Source organism: Arachis hypogaea, chromosome 2 (assembly GCF_003086295.3).
Source record: "Arachis hypogaea cultivar Tifrunner chromosome 2, arahy.Tifrunner.gnm2.J5K5, whole genome shotgun sequence".
NCBI lineage: Eukaryota > Viridiplantae > Streptophyta > Magnoliopsida > Fabales > Fabaceae > Arachis > Arachis hypogaea.
The window spans coordinates 92,499,745-92,515,861 of record NC_092037.1 but is presented as its reverse complement, the minus strand read 5'-3'; the positions used below and the strand labels follow the sequence as shown (position 1 = coordinate 92,515,861).

The 16,117-nt window shown below is 33.7% G+C and overlaps 1 protein-coding gene across 1 annotated transcript; it reads left to right on the top strand.

The window, feature by feature from the left end:
• The first annotated feature begins 262 nt into the window (after window positions 1-262).
• LOC112751212 (uncharacterized) lies at window positions 263-2,574 on the top strand. The gene has a single exon (XM_025800279.3). The coding sequence runs from the start codon at window positions 870-872 to the stop codon at window positions 2,397-2,399; it is 1,530 nt and encodes a 509-aa protein (XP_025656064.1). The 5' UTR covers window positions 263-869; the 3' UTR covers window positions 2,400-2,574.
• The last annotated feature ends 13,543 nt before the right edge of the window (window positions 2,575-16,117 follow it).

The following is a 16,117-nucleotide window of genomic DNA, read 5'->3' as shown; positions in this document are numbered from 1 at the left end:
ATTTAACTAAAAAATTATGAATCTAAATTTTGAAAATAATAAATTTTTTATAAATTATATATAATTAAAAAAACATAGTTAAACACCAATCTTTCAAATATTTTAATTATATATAAAGTATGAAAATTAAATTCTAAAATACATTTAATAATTAATTAGAAAGTACTAATTCGCTATAGGATAAGATTGGGTGATGTAAGTAAACAGCCCATCAAATACACACATGAAGATGTAAATGCTTCCGAAACTGACAAATCAGGGCTTCTGGAATTTTGTATCATGCCAACTTGACATCTTGTTATCCATAAATGGCAAAAAGAAAAAAGCGAAAAAAAAAATAAAGAAAGAAAAGCAAGAAGAAACCTCACCATGGCATTCTCGTAATTTTGATCAAACGCGTTCCCTTTACTTCCTTCAATTACGCTTCTGTGTCCGCGTTCTCTTTTTCTAAAGAAAACACCAAAACTGAGTCACACACAACACACAAACACACCCTCCTCTGAGTCATGGACTCGTTCTTCGCTGCTACTGCTCCATAGGAAAGAAAAGAAAAGAAGAGAGAGCCGTTGACAAAAATAAGAAACATGAATTCCCGATTTGCCCTTCGCCACCCTCTCAATTTTCCAATCATTGCCATCACCACAAAACGTTCACTCGTCGGAGCAAACCACACCTCTGCTCGCTTCTGCAGCCGATAAAAACCAGATACACCAAACGCCATTTTTCTTTTGAATAAATTTTCTTCAGACATTCCATTCATTCTTTTTTCCTTCAATTTCTGAGTGCTCAATTGTTCATAATCATACATTTTTTTTCTATACATACATACATACCTAATTTTCGAGAGCGAGGGTGCAGAATCGGGTTCTATGGAACCTGCCTTAGGGAAACCGGGCTTCTTCCGGAACGTAATGGTACGGTTACTAGTCTTCGGTGTTTTTGTTGTCATTGTACGTTTCGCTTACGTCATTACTGTCGCCGGAGAATCCTGCACCGTCGGCGATTTCTGCTTCTTCTCTATCCCGCAGAGAGTTAACCTCGCCGTCGCCGGCGCCGGATCCGGCAGAGGCCCCCTCGCCGCACGCACCATCGCCGTATCTTCTGGCGAAACTAGCAAGGAGTGGATCGGCGCCGTGCGGTTCTACTCCTCGGTGTTCCAGGACCTCATGGCCGGAGGTTACCTCTCTCCGGAGTCGAAGTCGCTCTGCGTGGAATCTCCGGCTGGACAAGACGTCGTGGCGCTGAGGGAGATCGGCGTCGTTGACGCCGTCGGAATTGCGAAAAAACCGTCGAAGCCGCTGGTGAAGTCCGGCGAGGGTAAGCGGATTCCGTTTGGCGAGGATTCGTTCGATTTCATCTTCTCCGCCGCCGGAGGGATTGAGCGGTCATCGGCGCCGGTTGAGTTCGCGGGGGAGGTCGGCCGGACGCTGCGACCGGGAGGTATTGCTGTTTTCCATGTAAAGGCAAACGATACTTACAGCTTCAATTCATTTGTCGATTTATTCAATTGTTGCAAAGTAGAAAAATCTCATGATATAGAAGGGTTTGATTCATCAATGCCTCACATTAGAGAAATTGTTCTGAGAAAAGAAGGTGCTAGGGTTAGTTCTGATCCCAAATCAGGTTCCAGTTCTAATGGAAAATGCTATGTTCCTGGGTACAAGCAAGAATTGGTTAACCATGCTGAGCCTTTGATTGAAGAGGAACCATTGAAACCATGGATCACTCTCAAGAGGAATGTGAAGAACATAAAGTACCTTCCTTCAATGGTTGATATTAGTTTCAAGAATAGGTATGTGTATGTTGATGTTGGAGCTAGAAGCTATGGTTCTAGCATTGGGAGCTGGTTTAGAAAGCAGTATCCGAAACAGAACAAGACCTTCCATGTGTATGCAATTGAAGCAGATAAGCATTTTCACAAGGAGTATGAGTTGAAGAAAGGGATCACATTGCTTCCATATGCTGCTTGGGTGAAGAATGAGACCTTGACATTTGAGATTAATGGCGATCCTGGCGACAAGGAGAAGGTTGCAGCTGCGAAAGGAAGAGGGATGGGAAGGATTCAACCGGTGAAGAATCCCAGTGGGTTCGATGGTGGTGAGGTTGAGAGGATTCAAGGCTTTGATTTTGCCGATTGGCTAAAGAACACGGTTTCGGAGAATGATTTTGTTGTTATGAAGATGGACGTTGAGGGTACTGAGTTTGATCTTATTCCAAGGTTGTTTGAAACCGGTGCCATATGTTTGGTTGATGAGATTTTTCTTGAGTGCCATTACAATAGGTGGCAGAGGTGTTGCCCTGGACAGAGGAGTCCAAAGTATGAGAAAACATATGATCAATGCTTGCAGCTATTCACTTCTCTTAGACAAAGTGGTGTTCTTGTTCATCAATGGTGGTAACGATTTCCATGTGATCATACACACTTCCTGTATCATTACTGTTTCTACATGTTTTTTCTTCATAGTTTCAGCAAACACAGAAGATTCCTCTGTTTTACAAATTTCATTACCTGTAACAGTTGCAAATGAGAATGAAAATCATCTCTTTATACATCAATTGCATTTTGTTTCCAAATCCCAAAGTCTCATAATTTTCTTGTATACATATAGTAAATTAGTAACGGATACTCCAATCTGTTATTTTCTTAGATTGTTGTAGAATGAGTAGTTTAAATGTATCAAATAATAAAATTTCGGGAATTTTTTTTGAGTGTCCTTTTATGGTTTATAATCCTAATATATACAGAATTCTCATGTCTGAATTTTGATTTAAGTTGCGAAAATGGGCTTATTTCATTAGTAATTCCATCATATTATCTATATATATTTGGAGATGGACAACTCACATCTTATATCTCACATAATTAAGTTGCCAAAATGTGCTTATTTCATTAGTAATCATGACAACTCACATCTAACATATAACATTTATATATCTCACATGATTAAGTTGCCAAAATAGGCTCATCTCATTAGTAATTCCATCATATTGTCTATATTTATTTGAACATCGACAATTCACATCTAACAACTTATTTCTCACATGATTAAGTTGTTAAAATAAACTTATTTCATTAGTAATTTTGTCATATTATCTATATATAAGTCTATTTTAGCAACTTAAATTTTAATATACTGATAGTATAAGTTATCTAATCAGATTTATATATTTAAATAACTATTTAAAAATTAATTAATTTTATTAACATGATAATATATTATAAAAATGAGTTATTTTTACAAATAAAATAATATATAATTAATTGTTTGTAAAAAATTATTTTATATTGTGCATGAAAATTAATTTTTTTTTTACTAAATTCATATTTATTATGGTTTTATTAAAAAGTTTGAAATTGTTCGCTAAGAATAATTTTAATACTTTTTTATATTAGTTAAACTTTCTAATATGTCATTGATATATTGATTCTATCAAGATAGATTGATCTAATACAATGTATCATTAATTATGAGCGCCGCCATGTGAGACTAAACACGTGGTTGTTGAAGTTTCTGTGAGGTGGTTTTCTCTGCATTTAAAGAAAGCTACAAAAGATGAAACAACAAACTGATATGAATGAATAATTTGCACTTGCTGTGTCCGTATACAATTATTAAGCATGTTACTTATGAAAATGATGCAATTCGAAGATCAAAATTATGCAATAAATATAGCTTGGTTCACAGAAATCTTGTTTCTTATGATAGCGGTGGAATAGTATGAGTAATGTATCTTGCATCCAACGCAACTGTGCCACTGCAATGAAGCAAACGTTGTTTTATGTCACAGTCACACTTTATTCTGTCCCCAAAATTATAAATTTCCAAGTTCCAATAATCGATCTGCTCTTTACCCTTTACTTGATGTTACGGGCAATTTGTAATTGGGCGTATTATGAGAAAATACTCAAGTTTGGTTTCTGAAATTATATTTAAATTTTAATTTAATTTTTAAAATTTTAATTGTCTTAATTTAATTTTTAAATTTTTTAATTAATTCTGTGAAGAAAATTACTATAAAAACTAACGTGTAACTTCATGGATAAATTGAATAATTTAAAGACTAAATTGAGACTCGAATGTAACTTCATGGATAAACTGAATGTTTTCTTTTTTGAGTCTATAAAATCTTATGGGAGTTTTGATATAAATTCTCTTTTTCTTTTTAAGTATTTGGAGATTAATGAATTAATAAAATGAGGAAAAAAAAGAGTAACTATTACCAAGTAGGGAAATCAGAACAATATATATTGGCACTTTTTCTAGCTTACTGTTCTTGCCTTCTTGGTGGCCTGTGGGGTTTGGGCGCATTGATTCTATTTAAATTTTAAAGTCTCTTGGTGGTTGCAAGAAAAAGATGAACTCCATGCAAGAGAAAAGAATCTTGTTTCTGATATTTTATTTTATTTTTTAATTATATGATGTGCATACAAAAAATTAGTTATTAATTAATTATTTATATAAAATTTATATTAAAATATGAAATATATAAAATTTAAAATATCTGAAATAATATATGTAAATTAAATATACATAAATATATAAAGATTAATTTGGTAATTAGTTTTTGTATATATTTTTTATTATTTTTTAAGAATAAAATATCGATTTAATTCTTAACTTTTGAGCTAAGTGGTTAGTTATAATTCTGTTTCTTATATTTAAGAACTCGTATTTTCATTTGACGTTTTATTTTATTCTATTTTAATCGTTTGGTTAAAAATATTTTTTAAAATAATTTTTTTTGCTATTATTAAAAATAGAATATTTTTAAATATTAAAGACGAAATTAGAACGAAGTGGAAACATTAGAAATTAAAATACTTGGTTACCCTAATGTTAATGTAATAGTGAAAACAGCAACTAAATATTGCTTTCTAGAAGGTTCCACATTGTTATCAACTCACATCAACCAATAAGGAGAACTTAAACAACATAATTAACATGGAACTATCTTCTAAGTTCTAATCACTCATGGTATGACAAAAGGATGGTAGTTTCAAGGAATAAAAAACGAATAAATGGTTAAATTAGTTTTTAAAGGATTATTCGTTTTTTAAATTAATTTTTTTAAAAAATTTAATCAAATTTATCTTTTAAAAATTATAAATTAGTTATATTAGTTTTTTTGTCATTTTATTTGTTAATGATATCAAAATTTATTAATATGACACATTAAATGATATTTTAGCACACATCTAAAAGTTTTAATTAATTGATTATTAACATAATAAATTTATAAAATTAAATCAAATCAAAACTTAATTGTGGAGAGAACTTGAGGCATTGATCTCTCAATTTGGAATTAATTTTATCTAATTTCATAAACTAATAATATTAATAGTCAATTAAGACTTTTAGCTAGGTATGTGTTGGGGTGTCACTTAACGTGTCACATTCGTAAATTTTGACACCATCAACAAACAAAATGATAGAAGAACTAATATGACTAATTTAAAATTTTTAAAGGACAAATTTGAGTAAAAAAAATTTTCAAAGACCAATTTAAATAACGAATAATTTTTCAAGGACTAATTTAACCATTTATTCTTAATAACTAAATCCTTTACCAATTTTTCATCCTTTCTTTTTTTTTTTAATTAAATCAAAGAATCTAAGCAATACTTTTCTTAGACTTGCAGAAATTTCAAAAGACTTGTTCAAACTAGACGTTATTCTCATTTTTTTATTTGCCCCAATCTAAAAGGTTTGAGATGGAATTATGTTTTACCCAAACAATAAAATAAAATAATAATATTTGTTCTTTTAGTTTCATTATAATTTCGATTAATTTTGATCACATCTTATTCTCTTCTTAATAATCAATTTAAACATATGTAAATATTGTATGTTGTAGATATATTAACAGAACTTTTTTTTTTTCTATATTCTCACTATTTTAAGCAAATTACTTGTCAAAAGAAAGAAAATCAACCCCACATTAATATATAAATCAATGCAATATTATTGAACTTCAATTGTTCATGATATATATCAATTCAAGTATTTGGTATGAAACTATGAATGAAGCTCTTTAAATGCATGCCCCAAAAGATGACATAAATGTGGCGAATATGGTGGGGATTAAGCTTGAGTTGTAGCTAACATCTCTTGACATGTCGGGTCCTTTATTCTCTGTATTTGTGGGGTTATGAGAATTTTCCAATTCACTGAAGACGACTTTTGTTTGTGGTTCAAATTTGCAATTCTTTGCTTTTCCATTTGGCAATTAGTACCTTCTTTTTCTTTCCAAAATAATCACGTCCTTTTGTAGCTTGAGGAGTCCATATAATTTCTAATGGATATTTTAATTTTATTGCTACCTTCAAAATGTAAAATTCATTCATGTTTCTATACCGTACCATATATAATGAAGATATGAGAATGATTAGTGCACAATTATATTTTATTATATATAATTTATAATTATTTTTTATATTTTCAAGAATTAAATCCAAAACCTCTTAGTTAGGTTATAAATTATTGGGTAAAGTATTATTTTGGTCCAACGTTTGGATCAAATTCTAATTTACTCTCTAATGTTTCAAACATTCTATTTCAGTCCGCAAAATTTTTAAACTTCTTATTTCAATTCCAAGAAAGTTTTAAACATATTCAATGTTGTCTCACCATTAAATTTGATAAAAACAATCGTATATTGAAAAGTCAATGGAATTTAATTTCAGTATGTAAGTAAAATCAATCCACCAATAATCACTTATATAAAAGGCTTTTCTTTAATTTTGGAGCATTGATAATTGATTATTAGAATTTGAAGTTTTGTACAAAAAAAATTAAGGAGAAAAGTATTACAAGAATGTTTTGGTTATATTTTTCTAACATATAGAAGAAGATATGACTCAACTAGTAATATTATTAACATTCGCATCACTCATTCTATTAATTATTAGTGTTAAATTTAATGGGAGGATAATATTAAACATGTTTAAAATTTTTTGGAACAAAAATGAGACAATTAAAACGTTAGAGATTAAATTAAAATTTGACCCAAATATTAAGGACCAAAATATTCCTTTATCCTAAATTATTTGTCATTTTAATTAATTTTATTTTTATATATATTTAATGAAAAATAAATAAAAGAGTAAATCAATACAAACATGTTAATACTTATTGATACATTAGATTCGTATAAAGATAATGAAGTAATATAAATTTGTAAACAAAAAAAAGTATGTCGTTGAAATAGTATCCATAAATAACAAAAGTTTCACCCAAAAACACTAAAAATGGTTAATTTATTTGACAAATTTGTTAGAGCAAAATGATATTATTATTATTATTATTATTATTATTATTATTATTATTATTATTATTATTATTATTGAATTTTGGTTTTTTATGGATAATTTTAAAATGATTTGATTTTTTCTAACGAGAATTTTGATACTTTACTCTTTCACATTATGAATAATGAGAAATGAACTTGTTAGTGCATTACTATCGCTATCAAAAAATGGGAGACCACTATTTTTTTTTTAATGGGGAAAGGGGGGAATAAGGTCCAAGAAAAATAAAAAAAAAAAACTTAAAAACTCATCATTTTAGCAAATTTAATGTCCCTTTTATCTGCATCCAGCATATGAGCAATGAAAGGGGGTAGAGCAACAAATTGATGAAGACTCAACGGTAAGCTATGGGAATGTTTAGCAAGCTCGTCTGCATTAAAATTGACCTCTCTTAGAATATAATCAATTTAGAATTCTCCTGAGTTGACTTGAAACTCTTTGATGACACGGATGAGGGTCGTGCTTCTATATAGGGAAGTTTAGCTACTCTGAATCAACCTAACCGCGCAGATAAATTCAGATTCTACCTTAATCTTATTAAATTCCATATCAATTGTAATCTTAAGATCCAAATAAATTACCCACAATTCTGCTTCTGCAATGGTAATCTTGCTAATGTTCATCATGAAACCAGTTAACACTAGACCATTAGAATCCCTGATAATTTCACTGCAAGCCCCTGAACTAGAAGCTTGGAGGATTGATCCATCAACATTAATTTTATTCCAATCATTTTCTGGAGGTTTCTGCCCTACCAAAACCGATGTCGTTGTTCTCAGAGTCATTCTACTTATCTTAGTAAGTTCTAGAACTTCATCATAATTCCTAGCTACTCCTTTGATTTCAGGAATGACTTGCTGGAATGGGTTGTTTTCCTGTTGAAAAATTAAATCATTTCTCTTTCTCCAGATGACATTACATGCGGTGAGGAAGAAGGTAGGCCATGAAGTCCCACTTTCAGTGCAAGAGACCTTATTCAGATTGTCCCGTAAGCCACTCCTAAAGAGACTGGCTAAAAAACGGATCACGTGGATCTCTATTTGAGCTGCTAAACCAAATACTTTGGACAAAAGGACAATCCATCAGAATATGGAGCAGACTCTCATCTTGATCTGGGCATCTGGGACGGCACCCATTATCAGTAAGTCCTTGGTTCTTTCTCGTGGCATTAGGTAATAGAGCGTTGTGACTTAATAACCAAGAAAAAGTCTTTAGTCTCTAAGGCACTCTGACTTTCCAACATAATCTGTAAATCTGATCAGGATTTATGTCTTTCACATAATAAGCCTTATAAGCTGAATTAATAGAAAAACTTCTATGTGGTTTCAATAGCCAACTGATAGAGTCTCGTTCTAGGGAGTGGTTTGGAGCTTTCAAAGTACGCATCATGTCAACAACCTCATTTGGGATGGTTTGAGGTAATTTTTCGAAATCCCAGCAGCCATCATCCGTAGCATAGGCCTCCAGGGTTTTGTTATCCCTATCATCGCTAAATTGACCGAGCAATAACTCACTAAGATTTTCAATACCAGAAATCCAATGACTTTTCCAGATCTTGATGCTCTTACCGTCACCAATTCGCCAAACAAGATTGCGTTGAAAATCGTCCCAAACTTTAACAATCCCTCTCCACGCGTTTGAGCAATTTAATCTCTTAGCCACCTTGGGGATAGGGCTATCACCACAGCCATACTTAGCCTTCATAACCTTTACCCAAAGTGCTTGGTCATTATAGACTAAATCCCATGCCAATTTTATGAGATAAAGGTTGTTTGTTTCCTGAGCCTTACGCAAACCTAGGCCTCCCAACTCTTTAGGCTTGCAATTAGAATCCCAATTGATGAGATGGATCTTTTTATCTCCTGCGTTTCACTCCTAAAAAAAATCTCTGCAAATCTTGTCAATTTGATTACAAACTTCCTTAGGCATCTTCATAATCTGCATAGTATAACTTGGTATTGTTGAGAGGATGGATTGAACAAGAGTACTCCTTCTTGCTAATGAGAGAGTCTTCATATTCCAACCGGAAAGCTTGGCGTGCATCTTGTCAATGATCGGCTGAAAGTGTTGCTTCTCGCACTTTTCATGAATAAGGGGGGGTACTCTGAGATACTTTTCTAGGTTGTTGGTTAGCTGAATGCCAAGGTCTCTACTGAGCTCTGCTCTAATATTATGGTTGACATTCTTAGAGAATGACGGTTTATCAGTGGCTAAGAGAAGGGGGGTTGAATCTTAGCCCATTTTTCACTTAATAACACTTGCTGGTCTTTGAAACAACTTCTGGAGACTTTTTTATTTTTGTCTCGTACCCAGCCACGAGACTTTTTCTTTTTATCTCGTGACCCGGCATGAGATATTTTTCAGTTTTATCTCCTGTACAGCAGAAATAGAAATGGAGTAGAAGAGAGAGAAAATTACACCCAGATATATCCTGGTTCAGCTGCTAAGTGCAGTACAGCCTACATCTAGTCTCCATCACAACAATGATGGAATTTCACTATAATCTTCTTGATTACAGACACCAATTCTCCCTAGGAACTACCCTTCCTATCCGGGACAAGTCCAGAATCTAAACCCAAAACTGAACTTGACTTGGTCACTGCCAAGCTTCAACTGTAAAGTGCTAACCCAACTTACAAGGGGATTCCCAAAGAATCATGAAACACAACACAGATGTACAAAGGAACTCTAAGGACATATATGGCTTTTTCTTTTAATTTTTCACTCTCTGCCTTTTTCTGCTCTATGAATTTTTCATACAAACCTCACTGTTTGCCTTTTTTCATGAGACTCAAGACATGGCAAAATTAAACAGAAAAATACAAAATAGAATACATTGAAGGAGAAGAATTTCTGTTAGCTCAGGTAGCTCTGAGAACTCTGTGCCTTGCACTCTCACCCTTTCTCCTTGCTTCAAGCCCTGGCTATTCACCCTATTTATAGAGGGAGAAGCCTCCACGGTTGAAACCAAAAGAACCAAGATAATCTTCTTCTTTTTCATGCAAACCGGTTCGGCCAGAGAGAGAGGAGAGATAACCGAATGTTAAAACCAAAATGCAATTACCTCTGGATCTTCCTTGGTCACCAATCTTCATCAATCCAAGCCTTCCATCTTGCCTTGCACTCCAAGAAGGATTCTTGGCCCTTGATGCATGCTTGATGATGACATCTTCTCCTGCTCCACTTTTGCTTCCTCCTTCACGTAGCCACCCTAGCTACCTTCTGTGATGAGTGAACCCAAAAGCAGAGACGAGCCATACCTCCAAGAAATCTTCCTCTACTGACCGAAATCTTCATCATCCATTTTTGGTATGGAGAAGCTGAGATCTCTTCACCAAATCCTTCCTTTCTTGGTTGAAGATCTTAGCCACAACATACTTTTTGTTTTCTTTTTCTTGCCATCATTGTGATGGTCTTTAGCTTGCTTTTAGCTTCATCTTGATAGCTTGCAAAAGTTTCCATGGTTGCTGTGATAGAAGTGACCGAAAGTGAGAAGCAAGTAAAGAGAGAAGAGAGAAAATATTCAATGGATTTGAACAATAATCAATGAACAAAGAGAGAGAATAAAAGTGAATTCAAGTTTCCCACTTCCCTTTGTTGAGTAGCGTGTAGTGTCATTAAAGCAATCAAATCAATTTCTCTCTCATGGTTCCCATGCATGTATTAACTTCACTTTAATGAAATTTGAATTCCACCACATGATTGAAATGGATTCCGTTGGAAGCATGAAGCAATACATTTGCTTTCCCTTTTTTTCTTCAATTCGGATCAAGCTAGTGGGTTTGCCACTAAGATTTAAATTGGGCTAATAGTAATGTTAAGAAAATCTGGCCCAATATCAAATTATTATTTCAGCCAAGTTACTTAATTATTTTAACCATGGCTAAATGTTTACAAACACATTGGGCTTGCAACTTTTTTTTCTTTTTCGGCCCAACACAAAAATTTGCACACACAAAAGCATTAATTAAGCAAGTATGATTTAAAATCAAATTAATAATTTTGTAATTAATTATTTTAATAATGTTTGTTCATCATCAAATTTAAATTAGAGTTTTTCAAACTCATCAGAGAAGAACACGCAAGACTTGCTGAGACTGACTTTTTGATCGGAAGCTTCACAAAAAATACTCAAAGCCTCCTTGATGATTTGGACTTGAGCTTTATTTGCTTGAGAAAAGAGAACGAGATCATATGCAAAACAGAGATGAGATAATTGAGGCCCATTTCTAGATAAAGTAATAGGTTTTCAACTTTTCTTTTCAACCAAGGAGTTAATTAAATGGAAAAGCCTTTCAATACACAAGACAAAACGGTAAGGGGATAAGGGATCTCCCTGTCTTATGCCTCTGGTCGGGATGAAAGTTTCTAAATGAGACCCATTCCAAAGCAAATTCATAGTTGGAGAGGAGATGCATTGATAAATAACGTTTACAAATTTATCCGGGATGCCAATGTCTTTAAGAGTGTCAATGATGAATCCCCAGTTGAGTCGATCATACACCTTCTCCAGGTCTATCTTAATCGCCATAAGACCTTTTCCTCCATTTTTGGTCCTCATCGTATGTATTACCTCTTGTACGACTAAGATATTGTCTGCATTGATCCTTCTTGGGACGAAGCTTGCTTCAGTATTAGACACGATAGATCCTAGGGTTGGCTTAATCCTTTCAACTGTCACCTTGGTAACGATCTTATAGCAAATGTTACATAGGCTGATCGGTCTGACTGGGCAAAGTTCTTTGGAGAAGGGACTTTAAGAATGATAGAGATAATAGTCTGGTTCACTCTATCAATGTTTTCTGGGTTCCTAAAAATCATTTGAACCCAACTTACTAAAGAATGTGCCACAGTATCCCAGGAACGTTGAAAGAACTTTGCTGAGAGTCCATCACTTATGGGATCCTTCTAACTACCCATATTAAAAACTGCGTGCTTGACTTCCTCGAAAGTGATGTTCTTGTTTAGGTGGACAAGGTTATCTTCTGCCACTCTAGGAAATTTACCTGCAATAGGAAAGTTAGGAAACACCAAAGAGTAATTATCAAGGGCATATAAAGATTTAAAAAAGGATACACCCAGGTGTTTGAGTTATTCCACATCATCAATCCATTCTCCTTCATTGTTCTTGAGCGAAGTGACATAGTTCCTTCTTCTTCTCCCATTTGCTTTTTGATGGAAGTATTCAGAATTTTTGTCCCCAAAATTGATGATATTACACCTAGACATCTGCATCTAATAGCTCTCTTTTTGAACAACAATCCTTTCGTATTCTCTCCAAAGGTCATTATGGAGTTTCTCTAGAAATAGGTTATTGTTAAAAGAGAGACTTTGATTAATTCCATCAAGTTTGAGGAGGATTCTTTGCTTCTTTCTAAGGATGTGACCGAAAACCTCTTTATTCCAAATCTTAACTTGAATCATAAAATTATTAATATTAGAGGCAAGATCTCTCTGCTTGATCCAACTGTTTTTGACTAATCTTTGGTAGCCTTCACGAAGGAGACAAGGCACAAGAAGCCTGAAAGGTTTATCTCTTCTTCTGGTCTCTAAGTTATTAGATGGGGATATGGTCAGACTTTAACTTAGGAAGATGTTTAACGTCGACTGATGGAAAGAGATCATTGAAACCCAAATTGCAAAGAAACCAGTCCAGTCTTTATTTTGACTCTATTCCTCTGCCAGGTGAAGGGGGGCACTGAAAAACTTAGGTCCTTTAGGCCACAATTCTGAATACACTCTTGGAATCTTCTTGAGTCTTGAGAAAGATTGAAACTGCCCCCTATTTCTTCAAGGAAAATGATAGAATTAAAATCCCCACCAACGCACCAAGGTCCTTGGATAGTCACTGCAAAGTTTTCTAACTCCTTCCAGAGGCTACTCCAGGTCCCAGGTTGTGGGCTGTCGTAGATACAAGTGCAGTATCAGTTTTGATTTTCGTTGTCTTTGATATTAAGATGGATAAATTGCTTATGGATTTCTAGATGTTCGACATTCTACTCTTTCTTATTCCAAAGGCACCAAATGCCTCCTGCAAAATCTTTAGCTTCGCTTCTACACCAAGATTCAAAACCTAGCTTGTGGATAATCACATCAGCTTTAGATCCTGAAACATAAGTTTCAAGGAGGACACACAAATTTAGATTATACCAATAGGTTAAATATTTAATAATAATGGAGAATCTTTTAGCAGACACCCCTCTACAATTTCAAATTAAAATATTCATGAGAAAAATTATGATGGAAACAATTTCAAAAAAACTTCCTTAAAGAAAAAGATTCACTGAGCCTCATTTGTCTTGCTGTTAATGGCTTGAACATCCATCTCTACATTCTGGTAAGTGACTTCTCCCTTTTGGAGATCAAGTTTTTTCATGTTTTTATCCTTCTTTAGTTTGGAGCTGAATTCGCTTAGGTCTGGAGGTTTGTTTCCTTCTTCCTTACTGATCTCATTATTATACCCACCTCCCATGATACTAGTGATGAGCACTTTAGTTGTATGATCTAAAAAGTCCCCTAGGAGAGTTGGTTGCACATACTCAACTTTAGCAATCTCCTTGTTTAGTTAAGAAAATTTCCTCCAATATTCATCATGAATTTTTTCCTTGCCTTTCTAATTCTTTAGGAAAGTTTCATGGCTGTTTTGGTGTACTTTTATAATTTTATTTTTCTCTTGATTTCTAGAGATGCTTTGGATGATCATGGTCTTTTGACAGAACTGCTTGATTTACTTAGTGACGGTGTTATTTTCTTACTTATTGCTGTATACTTTCCTTTAATGATAGGAATGGAACTTTTTTGTCTCTGTTGATTTTTTTGTATATGGTAAGTATTTTCGCTTCTGAGATTCTGATTTGCTGCTTTTTTTGCTAGGTTCTGCTGGATATACGTCCTTGTCATCTTCTGAATTAATAGCTTGGGTCCCATTTGAGGGTAGCTCTTCATTGGAATGATTATCTTCTTGATTTGCCTCTAGAAGGATGTGGAACCTTGAATTTTAGAAATTTTCCTTTCTTTCTTTCTCCGAAGAATCAGCTTTGTTTTTATTCCTTCTTTGATATTTCTTCACAATCACCCATAGCCCAAAAGGGTTACAATTTTGCTCCTCATAAATGCTTTCTTGATTGATGGCCATATTTTGGAAAACTTGCTTGTTTTGGTGCCTAGCCTTAGGTGTGATTGGTGGATCATTCATAATAATTGCTGCGAGATTTTCTTTCTTTTCTAGATTCGATTGTTGATTCTGCGTGTCCTGATTTGTCTTTTGTCCGTTAGGGGATTTTCGATGGCTAGACCGGGTGCCCTCCATCATCCCGGCGGTAGCTTCAGTGGTTGTTCCGATTGTCCTCTCGTTACAATACTCCATTCTGTGCCCATACTTACCGCAGTTGAAACAGATTTGGTGTAATCCTTCATAGACAATATCGAACTCTTTGTCAAGGGCTGTGATAGTCGGAACCATCTTCTTTCGCAGATCAATTTCCACGCATATCCTTGCAAATTTTCTTCGAGAGTGTATGGAGGTGAGTTCATCCACTTTGAGCATTGTTTTTAGAGCTTTCCCAACTTTTCAGAAAAAAAAATTTATTGTATAATTCCACAGGTAGGTTAGGGATCCTAACCCATACTGCTACTTTCTGAATATCCGTCTCCTGTGGCAAGAAAAGTGGTCTCCACCTTTGCACCAAGAGACCAGCTATCATCCAAGGACCTTCAAAGAATGCATGTGCATAATCATCTTTATCCGTGAACTTGACCAAAAAAAAGTTACCAGCTAAATCCATGACTCGTATCGCTCTTTTTTTCAACCATCTCCTCTGTATCCATCTATCAAGAGCTTGAAAGTTAAAGGTTTTTTCAAGCAGCTTAACAATCAGCGATAGTTTCCAAAGTCTACACCACTCGTCATACTCTTCCAAAAAGACATCAATGTTAGGCTTAGGATCGAAGGAAGCTTCATCATTTATAAAAGAGTCCATGACTAAGTCTTCTGAGTTATAGTCTTTTGAAATTATTTCTACAATTTCTTGTAAATTCAGTTTTCCAAAGCCATTCTCCACTACCATATCATGGTAGGATATCTTAGGCTTCATGAATCTCTCTGTGTTGTCGATTTGATTTTTGTCTTCAAGCTCCTCTTTTTTTGTTTTGGGGTGCCTCCTCCTTTTATCATGTCATTCATTACCTGTTTTTCTATATTACTTTCATTTATTTTTATTGTTTTTGTACTTCTGAAGACCAAATCTTCTTCCGACAAACGTTTATCGAAGTCCAGGAAAAGAGAGCCAAAATTCATTGAGACAGAATTTTGAGTAATGGGAGACGACTATGTCTCGTGGTCAAGAGTAAAAAAATGTTTTTAAAAAGTTGTAAACAGGGTTGTACATCTTTTATTAATTTTTTTTATATCTATGCATTTGAGTCGGTAGATTTTTTTTAGTTTAATTGGCTTTGAGATATAAGACTGAATTTGGGCATGCGTTAATTTGAGCATGTGATCGGACATGTAAACATTTTACACTATTAATATAGTAAAATTAAATTTTAATATATATTATTTTAATCAAAAGAATATACGACAGTATTTTTTCAAAGACCAATGTTATTTGCCTCATGCAATCATACAATTCATTATAGAAATATGTTAATACTTAAGTTTGAGTTGATTGAATTATTTAAGCACAAAAATTTATATATATTTGTACATTGTTTTTACAATAATAAGTAAAATTTTGTTTTATGTTCTGCTTGCTTTTATGTTTTCTTTTTTCTTATTTTCTTGATGTTTTCTCTAGTGAAAAATTTTAA